Source organism: Danio rerio, chromosome 22 (genome assembly GCF_052040795.2).
Source record: "Danio rerio strain M-AB ecotype USA chromosome 22, GRCz13ab, whole genome shotgun sequence".
Classification (NCBI taxonomy): Eukaryota; Metazoa; Chordata; class Actinopteri; order Cypriniformes; family Danionidae; genus Danio; species Danio rerio.
The window spans coordinates 11,766,015-11,787,913 of record NC_141042.1 but is presented as its reverse complement, the minus strand read 5'-3'; the positions used below and the strand labels follow the sequence as shown (position 1 = coordinate 11,787,913).

Genomic DNA, 21,899 nt, shown 5'->3' with positions numbered 1-21,899 from the left:
ACTTCCTGCTTGGTAACCATCCCTCGTCAAAAACCTGGACTCCGCATTGAGGGATCCGCACAGCAGGGAGACACCATGTGCTGTTGACTCTGCAGCCGCAAAACGGCGTGTTTGCACGATGGGGTAGGGGAGGAGTGATGAATGTGTGTGTGCACGGGGCCCCGGTCAGGCTGTGCTACTCGGGCAAGACCAAGAAAAATAGTCTCCTGGGAGAGCAGAGAGAGAGAGAGACGCAGGAAAGCAGAAAAATGGTTTATGAATTGAGGGAATCTTTCTAACAGCTGGACCTTTAACATCGGCCACGTGTTTTGAAGCTCTGGATGCCCCGCAAACGCCCCAGGTTCTGTGTTTTTTGAAGCTTCAAACGATAATACATCAGGTCCGCCTGTAATCCGACGTAAAGCACTGGAGGTAGTGGAAACATCCCTCCAGAAATGGCCCTCGAAGGCTGATGGTGCAGATAAAGAGCATAGAACAAAGGATCTGGCCCCAAAAAGAGAGTTTAAAATGTAAGGAAAAGTGTTATTTCAAATGTCATTCAAGTTTTAAATCCCTCCTTGGAGTAAGTGAACACCCCGCAGTGAGCTAAACACGATGAGGCTTTCTGGAACCCGGAGCCCCTGACAGGTCAAAGTGTCAGCCTGCGTTCAGCATTTAAACAAAGAGAGCTTCTATTCATCTTTTCTCATGGATAGCAGCCCCGGGGCTGTTGGGATAGAGCTGGGATTAGGGTTACGGACACGATAGTGTTCAGAATGTTTACAAGCGCAGCAATGCCTAATAAGCATGATAAACCGGTCCAGTGCTCTTAAAAATAAAAGGTACTTAAATGGTGCTTTGCAGCACTTGAGATTTTATGCTGTACAGGCTACAGAAAAGTTGTTCGGATCATTATTTTGGCCTCTGGGCTCTTAAAAGCACTCGATCAAACATGGTTTTCAAAAGACCTAGAAAATCTTCTTTGGGGAAACTGAAAAGGTTCTGCTGTGACTTAATCCAGTACAACTTTCTGGCTTTGATGTTACCATTGTATCTCAGTTGATAAAGAAATGGAGTAGTGCTTCTACAGTAGTAGAGACGCACTAATGTATCTGCTACCGATATTAGATTGATTTAAAGCTATCGGTATGTTAGTAATAAGATACACTGTAAAAAATATATATAAAAAAAACATTTTGCCGACTTCATTTTTTCATTGAATTAAACAAACGTTTCAAGTCATCTGAACTTGCATCAATTAAATTGACTTGGGCTGCATTTCTTGATAGTTAATTCCGATTTTGAGACAGATTATTTTGACGACCCGCTTACATCATCTTTTATATGTGACTCGTATTCGATTGTTTGCATTTAAACTAGACACTGCAAAAAGCGTAATGACCAGGGGAGAAGAAAAAAGAATAAATAAATAAATAAATAAATAAAAAGAGTGGGCACTGACTGACAGATGATAGAGCGCTCTTTTCTCCATTCCTGTATTTAATCTGTCCACATGGTTGCTTTTTAAAATTATTACAACAAAGACATTATTATTATTTTATTATACATTTGTTATTATTTTTGAAAAGTTGTTTTACTATATTTTATGACAGAAAAGTTCTCATGTGGCCATTTTGTTTTAATCTAGGCTTTTTTTTTTTTTTTTTTAAAAACCAGTAGAAATCTTAATGTCATTTCCATGTCGTGATTTTTGCACGTGATGTATGCAACAGTTTGAGTTTATATTGTTGATGTGGTGGACATTGCGCTCCCTCTCTCTCTCTCTTTCTCGCTCTTATTAACATGCTTAAATACCTGTGCTATATGACAATATAAAAGCTTTTTTTATTCTAGTATATGAGATTTAAGGTTTGGGACTGAAATGAAAGTGTCAGAGTTTACTTCATTCGCTATGGTTTTATGATGCGCGACTCGCATTGACAGGTGAAAATCTGATCTACCTGCTTACACAGCAGATACGAAGACACGGATGCGATTCAAATCGGATAAATTTCCACATATGAACAAGGCCTGAATCGGATTTGAGTCAATCGGAATGCGCACGATTTTTTTCCTGCTTACATGTACATGTTCTATTATGTCAAATAAAAGTTAATGTTGATGATTAATATGAATGAAAATACTGAACAGCAAAAATCATTGTCATATTGCAATTTTTTTATCTTAACTTGTGTCTGTCGGGCAGTTGAATGTAAAATGGATTCAATCAATGTTCAGTAAAATTAATTAATAATAATTTGATTAGAAACTAAAAATCAAGCTATATGCAATTGACCAATATTGGTTTCAGAATCAGCCAAAACATATATTTTTAAAAGTGGTATCGGTGTTGGCCAAAAATATCAATGGATCACTAGTTTAGTATTTATCAGTACAATAATGTCAGGTTGGGATGTTCTGTCATTTTAGGGTTTCCAAATATCTTAGATTTAAGGGTGTGCTTTTAAGTTCAAAGTATACTGCAGCCACCCTGATTCCCTAACTGTCTTTGGGATGTACTTCTCCATCATCAGTACAGCCTGTTTTTTCCTGCCCACACATATGTTTCACATACAGCACAGGTGCAAGATTGAGTTCATTCATTGGTACTAAGCATGTGTTGGTCATCCAAGCTCATTCGCAGTAGAGTATACTTTGAAAGCTCCAGGCACAGCTGTGCATCAGGTGGAGCGGAATACAGAAATTAGGTGTATACCTGGGCCTTTTAGGATGTTCTGAATAGGTTTCTGGGTCATTGTAAGGTGATTCCTAGTTGTGGATGGTTGGTCCACCATGGAGGGTCTTGAGAATCCGAAAAATTCCCTTGATCCATTCACATATTTGGGCAGGTACATACCAAGCCAATAACAAACCCCTAGCTCCAATGAAACCCAACTGTGTTGTTGCCTCGAGATTGGTATGGACCAATAAGCTGCACATGAACACACCAAACAGATGAAAGCCGACTGATTCAAGAGTGTGCTACTTGTGCATTCTGAACCCGCACAGGAGTATCCGTCTTTCCAGATCGGTTTTCCTGGTATCCGTTTTTTTTTTGTTCAGAATGGTAAATTCTCCATCACCACAGAAGGATTTGCTCCTGCATATATGTCTGATAATCTAATAACCCATATTATTTGCAAATATTTGAGAGATTACAGCCAGCCACTTCGAGTTAACAATTGGCTTGAATGGTTTACTTGCTATGTCTCGTGCTCTGATTCATTGCTAAATAACCAATCAGAGCGTTCTCTTTAGCTGACTGCCAGTTTCAATTGAACATGCTTAATTGGGCCAATGTGCTCCAATGTTACCTTGACAAGAGGCAGGGGCGGACTAAGGGAGCAACGGGACATATCTCAGTGGCCAGACGGTCAATCTGGCAAGCCACCGTAAGTCTAGCCACCATGACTCTGGCCTACAGAGTTTATTTAGCAAAGCCTACAGCGAGTGAAATTTTTGAGACTACAACAAAAATCATACAGGTTGGTGAGATCACAAATGTTTCAGGCTACGTGCATTCATCACACACATACACCTCGTGCACTAAAGGGGCATGGCCAGAGGTGCTGTAGCGGTGTAATGTAGCAGAGAAAGCTAAAATGCCGCTCAAGTGCTGCTATTTCCACAGAACTTGGTCTGTTTCTGTATTCTGTACACAAAGAGAGAAGAGCTTAGCATTTAATTTTTTTATTTATTCCAGAGAGTTGTAATAAAATATATAGCTAGGATTTGACAAAGGAAAGCTTCCAGAATCTCTGTCAGTTCAGTGCTGGATTTGGTTAAAACTCCTCCAACCAATAAAGCTGTGGATTGTGAGTCACAACCTGCAAGTAGTTTTATTTTGTTAAAATTGATCTCTTATTTCTATTATTTGTAGCGAGGATGTACATTTTGTGTCTGATTCAGGCACAAACTGACATGGCTAACAGCTACTCTGACTGACAGTGTTTACATAGTGCAAAAGTGCATGCTTAAAGGCATGTGACACATTTCCTGGTGACGGGGAGCTGATCTGCGAATCCCAGCACATTATGTTAGCTGACCAATCAGAGCCTCGTGAGAGCAGGCCTTTCAGAGCAACAAGAAAATATGACAGTCGTTTTATGTTAGCGTAGTAGCTGTATATAATCCAAGTAGAGATTCTACAAATGAAGCATGAGCACACATTGCATCACAACCAAGCCTTTAAAATACACTCTGGACCACCCCTTTAAAGTCCACGTGAAATCAAAATGTACAATGATTTGTAGACATTGTTCGACTAGAACAGTCCACTGCCTTAATTAACAAAGCAAAGATTTCAACAATCCTTCATTGGAATCAAATACATAACAATTTGATCTCCATTATTAAAACTTAAGTGATTTAATTCAACAACATAGGAGAAACAATTAAAATGTCTCAGGATAAAGGTTACAACAAACTATCTTTTTTTCTGTTTAATGTTTTACAATAATCTTAGTAGACATTTTATTCATTTATATACTTCTCTGACATTCTGTAAATAGTTTTTTTTCTTTCCTCATATTTTTTACAGGTTTCTGTATGCATACATGTATATATTCATAAATATGTGTTTGTTTGTGTACATATACAATTAGAATTTTTTTTTGTTTCATATTGTTATCAACTATGCTATACACATTGAACCAAGTCAATGTTGAGAAATTCTGTTTATTACCACTGTTGATAACCATGTTTATTAAAAACACAATAAAGTTTAAGTCAAAAAAAAAATTGTACAATGATTATTTTTATAGCTCAAATTATCGTTCTTAATTTGAACCATTAACCCGTGCAAGTTAATCAACTGAAAATGAAGTTTGTTTTTGGTAATCTTAAAACAAAGTTTGACCATTTGCTTCCAAGTTAAGTGACGGTCCTCTGTTGACATCAGTTTGACGACTTCAGCTACATTATCCGTAACCACACCCCTCTAACCATTAGTTTGCTATAAAGGGAATGTTGAGCAATAAAAGAAAACCCTGTCCCTACTCAGTAGTCCGATTCAGTTGTACATCAACAAACTGAAATAAAAGTCTGAGGAATTTGTGATTTACGCAAAATTTAAGTCATGCATCTGCATGTTTTTCAGCGTATTTTGAATCATTTCCAGCTCTGAATAGATTGCTAGATGGTTTCTTACTCATCCAAGTCAAAAGAGCTCACTTCTAAGTGTGTGATATTTTGCTCTCTATATCAGGTTTCTCCTTTAGCGTCCGTGGAATTTCTTCATTCACCAATTCTTGTCCAGAGGGTGAACAGTCTTGAATGCACTGGGAGGTGTGCTGGTAATCTATCACACTCAAGTAGGAATAATAATAGTAGTTCTAGCTAGTAGCGAACACCACTGAATACATAATAACATTCTGAATAGCTTTAAGTTGGATGTTGAGCTTGAACTGTTGCAGAGAAGCATGGTTTGAATGCAGCAACTAAGTTTGAAATTCCCTTTATACTCTTACATGCCAATACAAGGCGAGCAAGGCCGGAGAGATGAGAGGTTGTTGTGATAGCGAGAGGACGATGGAATACACATCTGCTACACCCCCTCCCTCCCTCCTCCTTTTTTTCTGGCGTGTATTCATCTGAGAGCAGTCGAGATTGCGCCAGTGGCTTCTTCAGGCGGCCCACATGACCGTGTTTATAGACGCGGTCTCAAGGTTGCTGCCCCTGACGCACATTCACACACATACTAGTCGTAAACGCCGCCGTGCACACACAAGCCGCTCGGGGAGTGAGAAATAAAACTGCATGGGCAAAAAACGGAAACGAAATTCTCTTTTCCTCATGGGATGAAAGTGGGGACGACACAAATCTTTTTAAACCGACGCAGCCCAGAAAGGTCGGGTAACATTCCAGTGGGGTAATTAGACGCGTGTGTGTGCGCAAGAGCATGAAATTGGAGTGTGTGCTCAGATTTGTCGATAGCTAAATGTGCTTGGACGGTGCAGTCCAAAGAACATCTGACTGTTTCATGCAAACACACAGGTTTTATGCTTCAAAGCCAATAATGACTCAAGAATCAACTACAAAAGCATTCTTGTAATACGTTCATGTGAACAATTTAATAATTCTTGTTATTTATTATGACAAAGTACGTCTTATAGCATTACGGCCAAACTTCAGGCTAGTGTTTTTATAAACATCAGAAGATACACATTCACTTCTTTTAAATTTACTCCTGAGGTACTGATGACATTATCTTGTGCTACACCAGCTTTCATCCAATAAAAATGTTCTCCTAAATTAAATGATGAAAATCCACTAATTATGAAAATCATCTTTTGGAGCTGTTTTAGATATGTAGAACTGTGTAGGTATAGTGTGTCCACAGTTATATTGCCGTGATATGAAGACCATAAGTCTCTTTATTTAAATTTCCTGACGTTAAAATAGGATCCAAATCTCTCCCATTTTGAGGCCCACCACAACGTGACATAGAAGTGCTGTTTCCCTGCCCATTGAATTGACTGCGTATTACCATGTCTCTGTAGAACCCAAAGCAACTGGGATTAAAAGATCTATTAAAGCTCTCTGTGATCATCAACCATCATCAAATGTGATCAAGAATGAGTTTAAGTTTAAAAAGTTTTTAAAACAGTGCGTGTTTGTTTTAAATTACAGCGATTGTACCGTCTTTATCACCACAGCACCATGTCAGTAAAATTATAAAAGGAGATGCTTCAATCCCGGTTTGTGGCCAGTAAATCAGGTTTATTTTGTATATTAACAAAACGAATATCCATACAGCAGTGGATATTAACGAGTTTCCAGTCACATTTGCCATGCAAAAACAGTGCAATCGCATGTGCTGTGTGTGTGTGTGTGTGTGTGTGTGTGTGTGTGTGTGTGTGTTTGTAAACTTTGTAACAACATTGTGTGTGACTCATCATTGCAGAAAGGCTTGAATTAACTCCACAACAAATACATCAAATAATCATTGGTAAAGTTCTTACTGTAGCATTTCAGACTTCATGTCTGTCACTGTGCTGTTAATCTGACGCAGCCAAGAGATTGAGGCACACTCTGACAGGTGCGAGGGAACAGTGGTCGGGGAGAACTAGCATTAAAGGCACAGGCAACCAAAACAGCTACATAATGTTCAGAGCAGAACATTCCAATATTCTGAAAGGTATAATCAATAATCTGATGGATGTTTTGAGCTGAAACTTTACAGACACATTCTGGAAACACAAAAGATCTATCTTAAATTTTGAAAAGGTTTTAAATACTTTGTTACATGCTCTTGTGAATAATTTTATTCTAGTCATTTAAAATAAAAATGTTTTTGGCTCACAGTCCATGCCTTTTAGCCTTAGGCCCAATCTTTATACTAGTTCACTCCTAAACATTAACAAAACTTTTTTTTTTTAAATGCACATTTCAAAATGTAATCTTATTTTTAGAAAATATTGCAAATGTATTTGTAACAAAGGTTCTTTGTGTGGGAAGAAGAAGACAGGGTCGGCGTTGAGGTAAGTAACAGATATTTTTATTTTCAGTCACAACTGCAAAGGACAGCTCCCACTATGTGGTCGTCGTTCAGCTCTCTCTCCCGACTGTTCCTCCCGTTCTCCTTAAGACGGGTGTCTCTCCGGTCCAATCACTAGAATAAACAGGTGTTGCTTATTATTTCGGATTGGCCTGCTGATTAGCCGCCGGGCTCTGAGCATGCTCTCCCCCTTTATTGGGTATTCGATCATGCTTACCTCTCCACAGTATTGATGACATCATCCTGCACTAGAGCTGCACAATTAATTGTAAAAATATCGTGATCTCGATTCAACAAGCTAGACGATCTTAATCCAGCATTTCTACGATTCTGTCAATCATATTCTCAAGTTCAGGATAGAAGCAATGATGGCCGCACAAGTCTTCACATTGTTTTGCATGCGTCGTTCAGCAATGTGGACGCCTCCAAATGGTGTTGAAAGAGTCACATGCTGTACAAGATATAATATATTAATTTACCCCAAAAATGTCACTTCATGTCCGCATGATTTGCAACTGTAAAATCACATGTGACGCGAGTTGATCGTCAGCTGTTACCACAGCGACTGCGGGTGCCCGCGCGCCTCTGAATTCTACTTTAGTGAACAGAACCTGCATAAGCTGTGAATAACAGCTATTAGAGTTGCAAATAACATTCAGTTCAGATCGTTTGGGAGCCGCGCGGGAAGTTAACCGCTCTTAGCAGTGAAAATAAAACCGAAAGCACAGAAAGTGTTGCCAGATGTAGCTGACTGATTCCAGTTTAAAAAGTATCCAAAACCCGGCGAAATGCAAAAATACCCACCCAGTCCTCTGCATTCTCGAAAATCACGTCAGTGACAGATTAAGCAGAAAATGACAGATTGCAAGCATGTCTCAAACACAATAATTTAACATCAGAATTATCATCAGAATTAATGACCAGGACAAATCTAAAGTCTGTTTAAGTCCACCATTCCAAGTCTATACAAAATTTAGCATTTTAAACAACGGTACCGCTACACAAAGCCTATTGCCGTTTTACCACATGTTTGAGAATAACAATAATAATAGTCCACATACTAACTTTTCATTTATATCTACAAAATCGTGAGAAAATTGTGATATTTATTTTAGGCAAAAAAAAATAATAATAGAAAAATAAATCGTGATTCTCATTTTAGCCAAATTTGTGCAGCTCCATCCTGCACTATGCTGACTTTCATCCAATCAAACATTCTTTTGAATAAAAGAAAAGGTCTTTTTCCAATTCAAAACTGGAACATACTTTTAATGTAAAAGCGTTCTTGTTATGGCCCAATTAAACGTTTCTGGCCATTTAAAATATTTAAAAGTGCCCCACTCATACTTCTGGCGTCAACACGTGCTATAAAGCCACATTAGTCAAGCAATTTCACACAACCTCTAATTAGAAGGTCATTTCAGCACAGTTATCACAGTGAATGTCTTGATCAAGACGCAATAGTGCATGTGTGTTTCAGAAAAATTAGGATCTATAATGACGTACAGGTGGATCTCGCCGAGTGCGTGCGCGAGTGTATGTGCGCTAGACTTGATTTATAACTGCAGCTGGAGGCGTCGCAGCATGCAGAGAGTTTCCTGCAACCTGAGACCCGAATAGCGTGTGTTCTCTCTGTCTGTCTCTCTTTGGATGTGTGCCCGCGTCCTTGTTCCAGCTCGCCACCGCTCACGCCTTCAAGCTACGGCCGCTGCCAGCGTCTGACTGCACGGACAGATGGCAGGATCACAGTTACCTACTGGAGAGCGCAACTCCTACACGATCTGCGAGTGTGTGTGTGTAAATGAATGAGATACAAACAGAGCTAAAGGATCAGCTTCTGACAGTGCTCGCGCATGCCATGCTCTAGGGCTACGTTTGTTTGTTGGTGTATCGGGGTAGCTGACATACAGTTACAACAATGTCCTCCTACAGTGTGTGACATGCCAAATGTATTTATTTATTTACCCTTTGACTATGTTACCATTAGAACTATTTTTTTTTATTTTTTTTGTATGTCATTTTTAGCTATTATACATACTTACACTGCTAATCATTTAATCAAGTTACATTAATACATTAAATAAGAATAAAAAGGTCATATGGTGAAATTTAAAAATGTCTGATAAAAACGGTAAGTGACTTCCCCATTAGGCCTGTCAGAATTTATTAATAGCCATTACACGACTGCATTACATCACAGGAGCACTTAAATTTTAAAAATCACATTTCACAGTACAAATGAACAAAAATTTAATCGTAAAAAAAAAAAAAAAAAAATGACGATTAACTGAAAGCACAAAACTCATGATCCTTATAATCAACTGACCAATAGGCATGGGTTGGTATCATTTCTAATGGCATAATAACCTCGGATAAAAATATCCAGCCTGATCTCCTAAGAAAATGTAAGTGTTATAAATGTAAGTATTTCACGTTTTGTCAGTTTAATGGCAAATTCATCATCGTACAAAAATGTATGATTTTAAAGAGGAGGCGTGGCACCCAACCTCAGCCCAAAACCCAACCGTTATTGGGTGATGAGCAAATCGTACTAAACTGTACGAATTAGATTGTTCAAATTCACACGAATTAGCCACTAAATCAAGAGGTTACGAATTGCCGTGAGATTGCGTTAAAATATAACATTTTCACAGTATTGTGATTACTGCTCAAAAATAACTTTTTTTTTTCATCTTGAATACAATAGCTGCATCTGAAATCGCAAACTTCTAACTATATGGTATGCTAGAAACAGTTTGCGAGTCAAGTAGTATGTCCGAATTTACAGAATTCGAAAAACAGTATGCGAGAAATACCCGGATGACGGCATTATGCACCGCGAGACAATTCATAATCGAGAGCGAAGTGGGTATGTCATGTGATGAAGACAAAATGGCATCAGTAGTACATCAAAGCTCCAATTATTCTACTCACATTCAAACTGTATTCACCTTATTCTCCGCGGACGAGCGGGCGCAGCCATTTGAATTTTTTTGGCACGAGACTTCCGGTCTCATTCACTTCCATTCATTTTTAGACATTAAAAACTGCTTGTTTCACTGTTTGATGTTGCAAACTGATATTTCCCCGTTAAATTATTCTACTTGGTCTGTATAGTTATGCAAACATTTGTTTATAGAGCAAGTAGTTTGACCGTTTTTTGCCGTTTATTATTCCTAGTCATTTCTCCCATAGTCGACTGAAACGGAAGTTCAATAATTGCGAAAACAGACGCACTTTCGCATTTTAGAATAAGGTCAATAGAACACACTTTTCTATCAGTCAAGAAGTACATTCAAACTCAAACGCAGTACGTACCGAGTAGTAGGGGATTTTGGACACAGCCAATATTTTTTTATTTTGAGAAACATTTAAAATATTTTGGAACAGTAAACATGTCAGGCCGAATAGTTCAAATGAAGCATTGACTTCTGCTGTCTTCATTAGCTCCCAAAGCACAAGATTTGTTTACAATTTAAAACTTCATCATTGGATATCTTTTCTGCTAGAAATACTGTTGTGCTAAAAAAAAAAAAAAAAAAGAAACATGAATAAAAAAAATCGTACATATACCGTAGAAACGGTACAACAGAAAATTGCCGATTTTAAAACCTTGACTTGATCAAACTACGGTATACCTTAAAAATGGCCATCGTCCCATGCCTAGTGATCAACCAGAAACAACTTCAGATCATCCAATGATGCGAATAAGGCGGGGTTACTGTTTATCTGGCCAATCACCAGACAGTCAACATTTTAGCCATTCTTTTTATTAATAAAGAAGTAGCACAAAGAGAGCAATCTTTAAGCACACATAACATCTTTTTAGTTATGAGTAATGAGTCTTTCAGCCTAACTCACCACAAAGAACTGATTCGGTAGATTGTACTTGAATCAGACAACACTAGTCGTGCAGTAGTGCTAATGCAATAAAAAGGTGTGTTTTCTATTTATTGTCTTTCTCTTATCACATTAAATTCAGACCGAGAGCTCAAATATTGTGGATAACCGCTGGGAAAAATGTAGGCGTTCAAGAGCCTTTAACAGAACCGAATGTCATGAAAATCATTCGGTTCCACTATATTTTCTCCAATTCCGATTCCCAGCACTACTCACACGACCAAACACATCTGAAAATGTCAACCGTATCTCATTCTTTGCGTATTCTCTTATCCTCATATGCGTATCCTTTGTGTATTCCCTAAAAATATCGTCATGCACGCTCACCAGCCCCCACTCGCCGGCACGCACACACACTCGAGGGCAGCAATATCCTAGCAGAGATCGCGCTGAGCTATTAGAGCGCGCCGCCGAGGCCCCGAGAGACCGGCGCTCTCTGATTTCCTTTCGCAGCGCGGAATAATGCAATCCTTTCAGCCTGCCTCCCTCGCTCGCTCTATTCCTCTCTCTCTCTCTCACTCTGAGAGCTGCATGCGGCGCTCTGAAAGGCCCTTCGCAGAATTAATTAGTGTAGAGGTTACCTAATCCGCCAGAGAGCGTTTTTCTGCCTGCCCTCAAACCAGAAATGTGCGTGTCCACGCCAAACCCCTCTCAGAGATGGGCACAGCACTGACCCTTGGAACACACACACACAAAACCTTCCGACAGCTGCAATAAAGTGGATGCCCAGTCTGGCCCTGAATTTAAACACACCCTTCTCTGTGCGCTGCTTGAGGGTGACACCATTTACATTGCACTGAATGCGTCTGCTGCTGGACAGTTTGCAAGTTGATTGAAATCTGAATACCAGCAGACACTTAACTACCTTGTGGGGCTGTGTGGGAAAAGTTACCATAGTCGTAAATGCTGGGGAAAAGCAACATGAATGTAGTTTGTCTGAATTGTAAATGCAATGAAACACACATAGTTCTAAAACATACAGTACTTTATAAACGGTAAAGAAGCAAGTATGCAGTACAAACACAGAATGTTGCCCTGGACCTAACATCCCAATGTGGCTATTTTGGAAACTAAATGAGAACCGGTGCTGGGGGTAACGCATTACAAGTAACGCATGTTTCGTAATAATATTACTTTAGGTAACAAGTAAAGAAATGCATTACTTTTAAAAAACAAGTAATAATACTTGAGTTACTTTTTTAAAATGTAATGCCAGTTACTTTGGTTAATTTGCTTTTTAAAATAAATTGCTGAATTAAAATAATCGAAGTCACGTTGAATCCCACACGCATTGAAAGAATACAGGAACAGGCAGAAAGGAAGATGGTAGAGCCTTACATTTTTGCGATAGAAATGTTGTCATTATTTTTAACACATGGAAGAAAGGAAACAAGGATTATCTGAAATGGACAGCGATTTTATGTTTTAATAAAACAAATAAGTACAAAAGAAGCAAACACGTTGCTTTAAACTGTCATTAATCTGTATATAGGGCATGTAGAACTCTGGGGTCAGGAAGTTTTCTGAAGATAACATTATGCTACATCAATATTTATTTATGCGGGGTTTTTTTCAAAGGTAAACGAAGGTTATACAGTGTGGGGTTAATTGCAGAGCTCATCTATAAAAAAAAAAACAGGAAAAAAAACTGCAAGTTCTGAAAAATATCAATTTTTCAGAAGAAAAAGATTGCATTATTTAACATAAAAAGTAACTAAGTAACGCAACTAGATACTTTTTTTGAAGAGTAACACAATATTGTCATGCATTACTTTCTAAAGTAACTTTCCCCAACACTGACGTTCTAGGAATGTTTCTTTATAAGTTTTTTTTTTTTTTTATACAGCAAAAACAAACCTTCCCACAATTTTTGGGAATGAAATATGTCTTGTTTAGATACCAAAATGACGAAAAAATTGAGATGTTGCAATTCTACAAGTACTGATGTCAAGTACAACAGCTGCAATTGGTATATATGACACTGCAATTGGTATAAATAAATGTGAATATTGTCCAATGATGAACCGAATAAGCACACTGGTTTCAAAGCTACTGTGCATAATTTTAAATACATTATGCTTGTTTTTTTTTTTAAAAAACACAAATATTTGTAATAGAAAACACTATTTTGTATATTGTTTGCAACATTATTCTGCTCATGTTTTTAAAACTAAATGCATTTGGTGCTTGAAATGAATGCAAGAATTCTACTGAATTTGACTGTTGAGGTTAAACAACCTTTCAGAGTGTAGTCTATTTAATAGTAAATGCAAACTCGGGCACATGTGCGACAGATTTGTCTGACCAATGACTGCTCTTTTTCTCTCCAAAAGTTATGCGCAAAAAAGAAAACATAAGCCTACTTTTATTTAGAAGTTGTGGGTATATTTTAATTCACCTACACAGGTACAACTACATATAGCTAGCCATCCTAAATAGATTGTCGCCATTTTTCATCTACATTTTTTGGTTTGGTTTAAACAGTGCAATTAAATTTAGCTAACGCAGACATCTTTTATGACTAAATGAGGATTGTGGACAGCATGATGGCTCAGTGGTTAGCACAATCGCCGCACAGCAAGTAGACATTTGGTTCGAGCACCAGCAGGGCCAGTTGACATTTCTATATAGAGTTTGTATGTTCTCCCTTTGTTCGTGTGGGTTTCCTCTGCGTGCTTCGGTGTCTCCCACAGTCAAAAGACATGCGCTATAGGTAACCTGAATGAACTAAATTGCCCATAGTGTATGATTGTGAATGCGAGAGTGTATGGATATTTCCCAGTGCTGGGTAGCAGCTGGATGGACATCTACTAATTAAAAAAAAAATGTATGCTGGATAATGCACAAGTAAAATGAATGAATGAATGAATGAATGAATGAATGAATGGAGGATTGTTGCCTCCACAAGGCTGCATAACGACTTCGATGTTACATTTAGACTGAAAATATCCATCATAAACTAACACAAAATAATAGGATCCAGCGTACTCTAAGCTCATGACAATAACTCACACATAATATTTGCGAGTAAAATCATTTAATGTCAGAGCTGGGCATGAATGAGTGTCTTGTGTCAGTGTTGACGGAGTGTGAGGCGGCCGCATCTGTCTCTCTCAGCGGCTCTGATAGTCGAGTCCCGTCAATGTCACAGCTCTGACTAATAGATAAAGAGCGGATTAACCGTCGTAACACGGAACCCGGGGAAGGGGGAGGGTGTAATTACCAAGCCTAATGTAATTTAATTGTTTTTTAATTAGATGGCCACATTTCTTCCCTGCAGTCCAGCTTCCACAGCGCTCGGCCGTATGTGGCTCTGTCCGCAGTCCACAATTATGTTACACGCAACATTTGAGCTACATTTGACACCTCAGAGAGCTGGAAATGGGCAATAAGTCACTGACGTGTTCATCTGAGTCATGCCTATTTCCATATTTATTTACAGGCGGAACGTTTATAAATTCTCAGTCAAAGTGACAGATATGGAGTCAATCTAGGGCCATATATAATTGCTAAATAAAAGAATGTTTTGCTAACAAAAAAAAAATTATTGAGCAAAAATAAATAAATGCAAATTTCTAAAAAAAAAAAAAATTATATATATATATATTAGGGGTGTCAAAATTAATTGTTTCTTTGGTGCACCGCGATGCAGACCCGGACAATTCGGTATCGGTTCAGTAATAATCATAACTGGTTATTATACTGACGTCATTTATCTCCTATGCTCTCTGTCGCGAGGGAGGTGAGCGCGAGTATTTACAACTCTCAGCCAACTCAGCGCCGGCCCGTGGCATAGGCACCATAGGCAAATTCTAAGGGCGCTGTATATCCAGGAGGGCGCCAAAAATGAGCGCGATTCAGTTGGTTTTGTTTTAGATATTCTTGACACACATTTAGTTACAGACGGCAATAACTCAAAAACCTCTTACCCTAAAAAGATCTTAAGTGTGTTTCCTACAAAAAGACAAAGCTGGTTATGTTTCACAGCTGTCTTTCTTTTATTTCGCTCCACACTATGAGAACTGCTCCGCAATATGTGTTTAGCTGGGATAGCTCGCACTGAGAGGAGCTCTCAGCAAGGGACCGTCGGAAAAGTGCTTATTTTTTTCGTTTTTCTGCTCCGCTCTTCGCGAGCTCTCCCTGTTGCGAGGGCTTAAGTGTGTTTGTGCGTGTGCATGTGTGTGTTTCTTTGGTGCCGTCTATGTTTGTGTTTGAATGAGAGACAGTGTGGTGCTGTGTCTCTGTGTGTTTATACAGACAGCTTGTTATAGCCTCTCTTCTAAAATATAACACTGTATATGGAAAGCATCGTCAATGCACCGTGATGCACCGAAATATCGAATTGAACCGAAGGCATGATAATCATAACCGAACCGTGAGACCAGTATAGGTTCACACCTCTAATATATATATATATATACACCTATAATATATATATATATATATATATATATATATATATATATATATATATATATATATATATATATATATATATATATATATATTACACACACATATACACACAAAACATTATAGCATTGAGTTTACAAAACCCGTCCAGTCAATTGCAATGCTTTTTAGCCAACTTTGAATCGGCGATGCTGGTTTCACTTTGCACTTCATGTTTCTATGCATTTCACTTTGTGGACCATAGGAACTTGGGCGTTTAGGTAGTATAAAATATTTTTAAAAATAATATTTTTAGTAATTAGTTTATTTTGCACTGCTTGACTTTTATTTGCAGTTCTTTTATGTTTGCATTTTTATTTCTCAAAACTTAAATTTTCCCTTTGCAGTTCTTGATTTTTGTTAGCAAAATTAATTTTGCTCAAAAATGTATTTTCGCTAAGTGATTTTTGGAGATTTGCATTTATTTATTTATTTCTTTGCTCAATACTTTATTTTTTGTTAGCAAAACTTTATTTTATTTTGCAAGTATATATGGTCCTAGATTGACTCCTAAGACAGACAGTTTTGACAGTAATTTTAAGCAAGCGTTAATTAGTAACTTTTGCAGAAAAAACCTTACAGCATAAATTCAAAGAGAATGTATATGTTAACATACAGTGCTCAGCATAATTGAGTACAGACTATTTTGAAAAATTATATTTTTATCCATTTGTCAGGGAATATAGGCAATGTATTTCGGTGCATTTAAACAAAACTGATTTATTAAACAGATATATTTATTAAAATAATATTTAAGTCAAACATATGTAGAAGTTGAAAGATAATACAATTTATTCAAGTAAAATGTTGGGGAAAAAATGGCAACCTAATAAATTTAATTTGATTTGTTTTTTGAATTTGTATTTTATATTTTTCTATAACATTAATTTTGGTGTACTAGTTTTTGGACTGATATCATAACTTATTTTGTTAGATAAGCTCCAGATTTGGCTTCAGTACTGACTAATCTAATGTATATGCACAAATATAATATTGTATAGCTTTCTTTTAAAAATATGAATTTAAAAGACAGACTTGTGAGGGGTGTACTACTTGTACTGTATTGAAACATCAGTTTACGTTTTCTAATTAAAACAACTACAGTTAAGGGATCAAAAAATAATCAATCAATAAAGTATTTTTATATTTTAAAAAAGGGAAATAAATATGCGTTATAGAGGTGACCAAAAAAGTATGCAAGTTTACAGTATACAATATTCATTGTGGAAATTCTGTGAATAAATAGCGAAAGCCAAAATAAATAATAGTTTATATAATAATTATTATATAAATTAATGAATAATTATTTATATAATAATATAATTTAAATAATAATTAATAATAGTACTAATCAAAATGATAAGCGTTCGCTCTCTACAGGGGAAAAAAAAGTATTTTACATTTTTGATCTATGAGGGAAAAGCTTTATAATGGATGTGACATCTCTCTGTTATGGATGTGACACACATGAAATTGGCACTTGGGTGTGACTAAAACAAAATCGATTGAAAATGAAACATTGAGGAAAATACAAGCCTACACAAACAACTTAAAAAGGGGATAGCTATTCAAGAGAAAAACCAAATATTTTTCATAGCATTGCATGGAATTGCTCTATACCAGGGGTGTCAAACTCAATTCCTGGAGGGCCGCAGCCCTGCACAGTTTAGTTCCAACCCTGCTCCAACACACTTACCTGTAGGTTTCAAACAAGCCTGAAGGACTCAATTAGTTTGATCAGGTGTGTTTAATTAGGGTTGGAAGTAAACTGCAGAGCTGCGGCCCTTTTGGAACTGAGTTTGACACCTGTGTTCTTTGTGTTATACAAAACCATTTAACTATTTAGCACTCTTATAAAACTGCTTGTCACCTCACTACTTAAAAGTTATCTGTGGTAAAATCACTTCACATTGAATAGCTTGGCGTATACTGCATTAAAATACGCATTTTAAATCACAACAAAACAAGACCGGTGCTCTTGTTTTTCAGACTGCATGAGAATTTTATGGAAGGTAAATCCTGCCAATTTTAAATAAAATCAAATAAACATTGGAAATGAAAATGAAAATCAGATTAACAATTTCATTTTACAACACTGTTCGCAAAATATCTGCCAAAATTGAAAATGAAATTAAATTATTTCATTTTTATTTTCATTTTCACTTTGACAACACATCGTCCCTGTCAAATTGATAATTAAAATGAAGTTGCCGATTTAACATTTCATTTTCACTGCATTTCCGCATCAAGACTGCCAATATTAAAATGAAAAGCCAAACTGAAAATAAAATGCAAACACAATTTTTACAAAGCGTGTTAATGTTCACGCTATAATAGTGACACAATTCAAATTCAAATGTAAATTTAAGCTTTCCTTTTATTGACACTTTTTCATTTCAGTTTTCATTTTCGATTTCATTTTCAACTTCAAGCGTTATGCAAAGCCTATGCTAATCAGTGGGAGGGGCGTATTCGAGTGACGTCGAGTGCTTTCACACAGAGACCGAGGGCAGAAGCACGGTATTAATGGATGGGACAGCGTGAGTTTACTAGTGTAAATACAGTATAACAGAAGTAAAATGGCAAAACTGTTAGTCAGCTTTTACGTGAAGCAGCTGCTGCATTGGTAGAGCAAGAGGAACACGGGACACAGGAGAACCAAACGTCAAACTTCCGTCCCGCAAGTCGGTTAACCAATCGTGACCACCTAAAATCGTGTACATTAAAAATAAAGTCCTCTGTGTGCAAATAAGTAGATTGATTGAGACCTACACCTCTTCAGTTAAACCAGCTTAACAATCCAGTCCGAAATTAGAACAATCAGCCCAGTAGTGTACCCTGCCTGGAATAGTACATTAATTCACCAAAATATGAACATTTTGACGCAGTCATATTATCCCGCGGTAAACGAGTAAACTAGTGTTGTTAATTCATCGTTGGGTTCGCTTTTCAAATCAAATGGCGGTTATAACAGTTAAGAAGCCTGACAAGACAAAAGATGTCAAAACAGCTTGTAAAATCCCTTATTATATCAATTTTCTCTAACAGAAGGAAAAAACACTTACAAAAACTGTAATCCTGACAATTATGAACAAAATGGGGACGCCCGTTTCACTAATTTTCCACTTACCTCAGCGAAGACGGCGCGATGAAATGTTTATTTCTTCGACAGGTGCGTTTCTTTACTCGTTTCCAGTTTGATGACGTATTGTGATACTCGAAGCTGATTGGCTTGATTTGGTTACCACCGATTGTTATTGGTCCATACGTGTCGCGTGTTCTTTCAACCGCAATCATGTGTTTTTTGAACGCAAATAATGATTGAATATTCATTTCCATTTTAATTAACTTTAGTGAACATAAAGGACTTACGTGATTTAAACTTACTAAAATGTTGTTACTTATATTCCTGTCACAGCTATTTTGAGTAACCAGCTCATTAATAAGGTAGAAATGTTCGATTTTTTGTTGTTGTAGTTTTCACCCTTTGTATAATATTACTATATTGTGAGCCTGCAACACAAAACTAGTCACAAGCTTCACATACATGACATAAGAGCTAAAAAAAAAAAAAAAGCTTTCCATTTATCTATGATTTTTTTTAATAAATAGAAAATAAATAAGTTAGACCCATACATTATTTTTAAAATATTGTCCTGCGATATAAAAATGTTTTTGTGGTCCAGGTTCACATTTGTATAACCTCTTTTTTTATTACAAATATCATTGTTAAACTATGGCTAGTGTAACAAAACTATGGCTAATCTGTAGTTACCATGCTTTTTTATTTTTTGTAAAACTATAGTTAAATTTTCATAAGTGTCACCTTTGATTTTGATTTAAACATTCTTTCTCTTTTACTTACGCACTTTGCTATATGCTGATTGTCTACGGCATGTTTCTCTGTGTACAAAAATACAAAATCAAAGAAAAATTTGAAGGAAAAAAAATTATTTTACAAGCAAGCGTATTCAAGTTTGTAGGGACTAGTTAAGACTGTCAGTTTTAGTTTAGGCACATTATCCAAGCCCACTATGTCCGTATTGCTATCAGACCAACGTCACCTTCACTCCTGCCTAAGGCCTCTAATTTCCTGCGACTCTTCATTTCCTGTTTTTTCCCCGCAGCAGAGGATGTGGTCTTCTCTCTTTTCTGTTGTATAGCGCTGATCTGATGGCAGAAAGTCGCTATGGAATTTAGACCTTAATCCCTGATTATAGTGATAAACATGGAGGTTTAATAATCTGTTTGTCCATGAATTAATCAGAGCAGCCCTATAATCTCATGCTCAGTTTAGTTTAGCAACAAGAAAAAACATTTCTAACCACTTTTAACTTCTGTCTTGCAATGTAAGTGAAGCCATTAGTAAAGTGAAGTGCTTATAAATAAGACTCCAACGTAAATATTCAAAATGTTGAGTAAAAAATATAAAACCACAAGATGTACAATGTTTTATTGCCATTTATTTAAAGGAACTTTTTTTGGTAAAATATAAATACAAATGATAGCGTATGTAATTACAAAGTCCGAACACTTCTGCAAAAAACAATAACACACGTCAGAAACAAGTTACTGAAATAGTCAACCCATTATTTACAAGTTCAAGCATGTCTCTGCCTAACAAAGCTTCAGATTAGTATTTTACAATTACTTTAATATCTTACAAAGAAAAGCCACATTAAAATATCTTAATTTCTACTCATAAATAAGTGACTCAGTCAAAGCAACAGCTTGCGTACAGGGTACGAAACAGCTTTGTAGATTAGAGTTTAACACGGGAGACCAAAAAAAATCCCACACTGGTTACTGGTCAACACCATAAAAACATCTACTCCACTTGAGGAAAGATCGCTGACGAAGTGCGCTAATTAACTCTTCTTCCGGCCTCAGTAAATCCTCTAATGTTGGTATCACGATTAAAACCCCAATCCAACCTGATTACATATTTACAACATCGTAACTCCAATATTAAAATAAAGACCTGACTAAACAAGACAAAAAGGCAGCGCATATATATATATATTTATATATTTATTTATTTATATTCATATATATTTATATCTATATATAATACACACAAATAAAATACAGTGACTGTATATATATATATATATACTTATATACCTATTTAGAAAACATCTCTTTTAAATGAAAGAGTTCATCATCGCGAGCATGGCTTCATATCTCTGAATTAGCCAGTGATAGTGGTCCAAATATCTTAGGTCTGTTCTCTTTTCGTATCTGCAGAATGTACACTATGTACAGGTTTGCATCGTCACCGGGAGAATTAGTATGCGAGCAGAGCACAAGAGATGTCGAGATGTTCTGAAACCTCCTCGTAGCCAAACAGAAATACCAGCTGCACTGGGACCCAATTTCGCCTTTGGCTACCGATCCAGAAGTTCCTTGAAATGTCAAGAACTGCCTCAGAATATCCTCATCCTTTGCTTCTAGTTCTCCACTGGTCTCGACGGGTCTGTCCGAGTGCGTGTGCAATAGTTCAGGAGCGAGGTCTGGAAGCGGGTTCCCAGCGGTCGTCCAAGCATTCAATCGATGACCCCAGCAGCGCCACCAGCTCGCCGCTGATTTCCACCAGATCCAACAGTTCCTTGCTGTCAGGCATGAATCCCTCGAGCTCCTCCGGACAGGAGAACAGCTGACTCAGAGACGCCTGCTTGTAGAATTCAGCCTCCGCTATCGTCACCACCTCGATGTGCGTGAACGTGGCACGAAACGTTCTGGCAGACATCTTCAGTCGCTTGAGGACATCTGAGAGCAGCAACCAATTTCTGGGTCTGTGAACAAGAGCGGGAGAAAGAGAGATTAATTAGCTGAAAATGAGAGCAAGGTTTTCACGCTAGCGTCACAGTGGCTAGTTTGCGCTACTTTTGTTGTTTTTTTTAGCAGCACTGGTTCCAGAAATATTTTTCCCACAGGGATTAGGTGTAGTCAAACAGTTATAAGCCATGAACCAAACCAACAAGCTGCAAAATAAATCATGACTTTGCACACTAGATTTGAAGCAAGGAATGAAAACTACAATTAGATAAAAACAAAGATTAAAGAAATA

The 21,899-nt window shown here is 37.2% G+C and overlaps 1 protein-coding gene and 1 long non-coding RNA gene across 8 annotated transcripts in view; both read right to left on the bottom strand.

Moving 5' to 3' along the window:
* Positions 1-19,016, bottom strand: part of LOC147831513 (uncharacterized) — a 267,831-nt gene extending 248,815 nt beyond the window's left edge. For both annotated transcript variants that reach the window (XR_015521742.1, XR_015521737.1), the window contains exon 1: positions 18,960-19,016. This is a non-coding gene — a long non-coding RNA (uncharacterized LOC147831513). The remainder of the gene's footprint in view (positions 1-18,959) is intronic.
* A 1,256-nt stretch (positions 19,017-20,272) lies between these two features.
* bcor (BCL6 corepressor) overlaps positions 20,273-21,899 on the bottom strand; it is a 63,762-nt gene continuing 62,135 nt past the window's right edge. For 5 of the 6 annotated variants that reach the window (XM_087302518.1, XM_087302517.1, XM_087302520.1 and 2 more), the window contains one exon: positions 20,273-21,624. In XM_087302518.1, coding sequence (XP_087158644.1) covers positions 21,330-21,624 — 295 coding nt within the window. In that variant the 3' untranslated portion in view covers positions 20,273-21,329. 6 annotated transcript variants of the gene reach the window in all.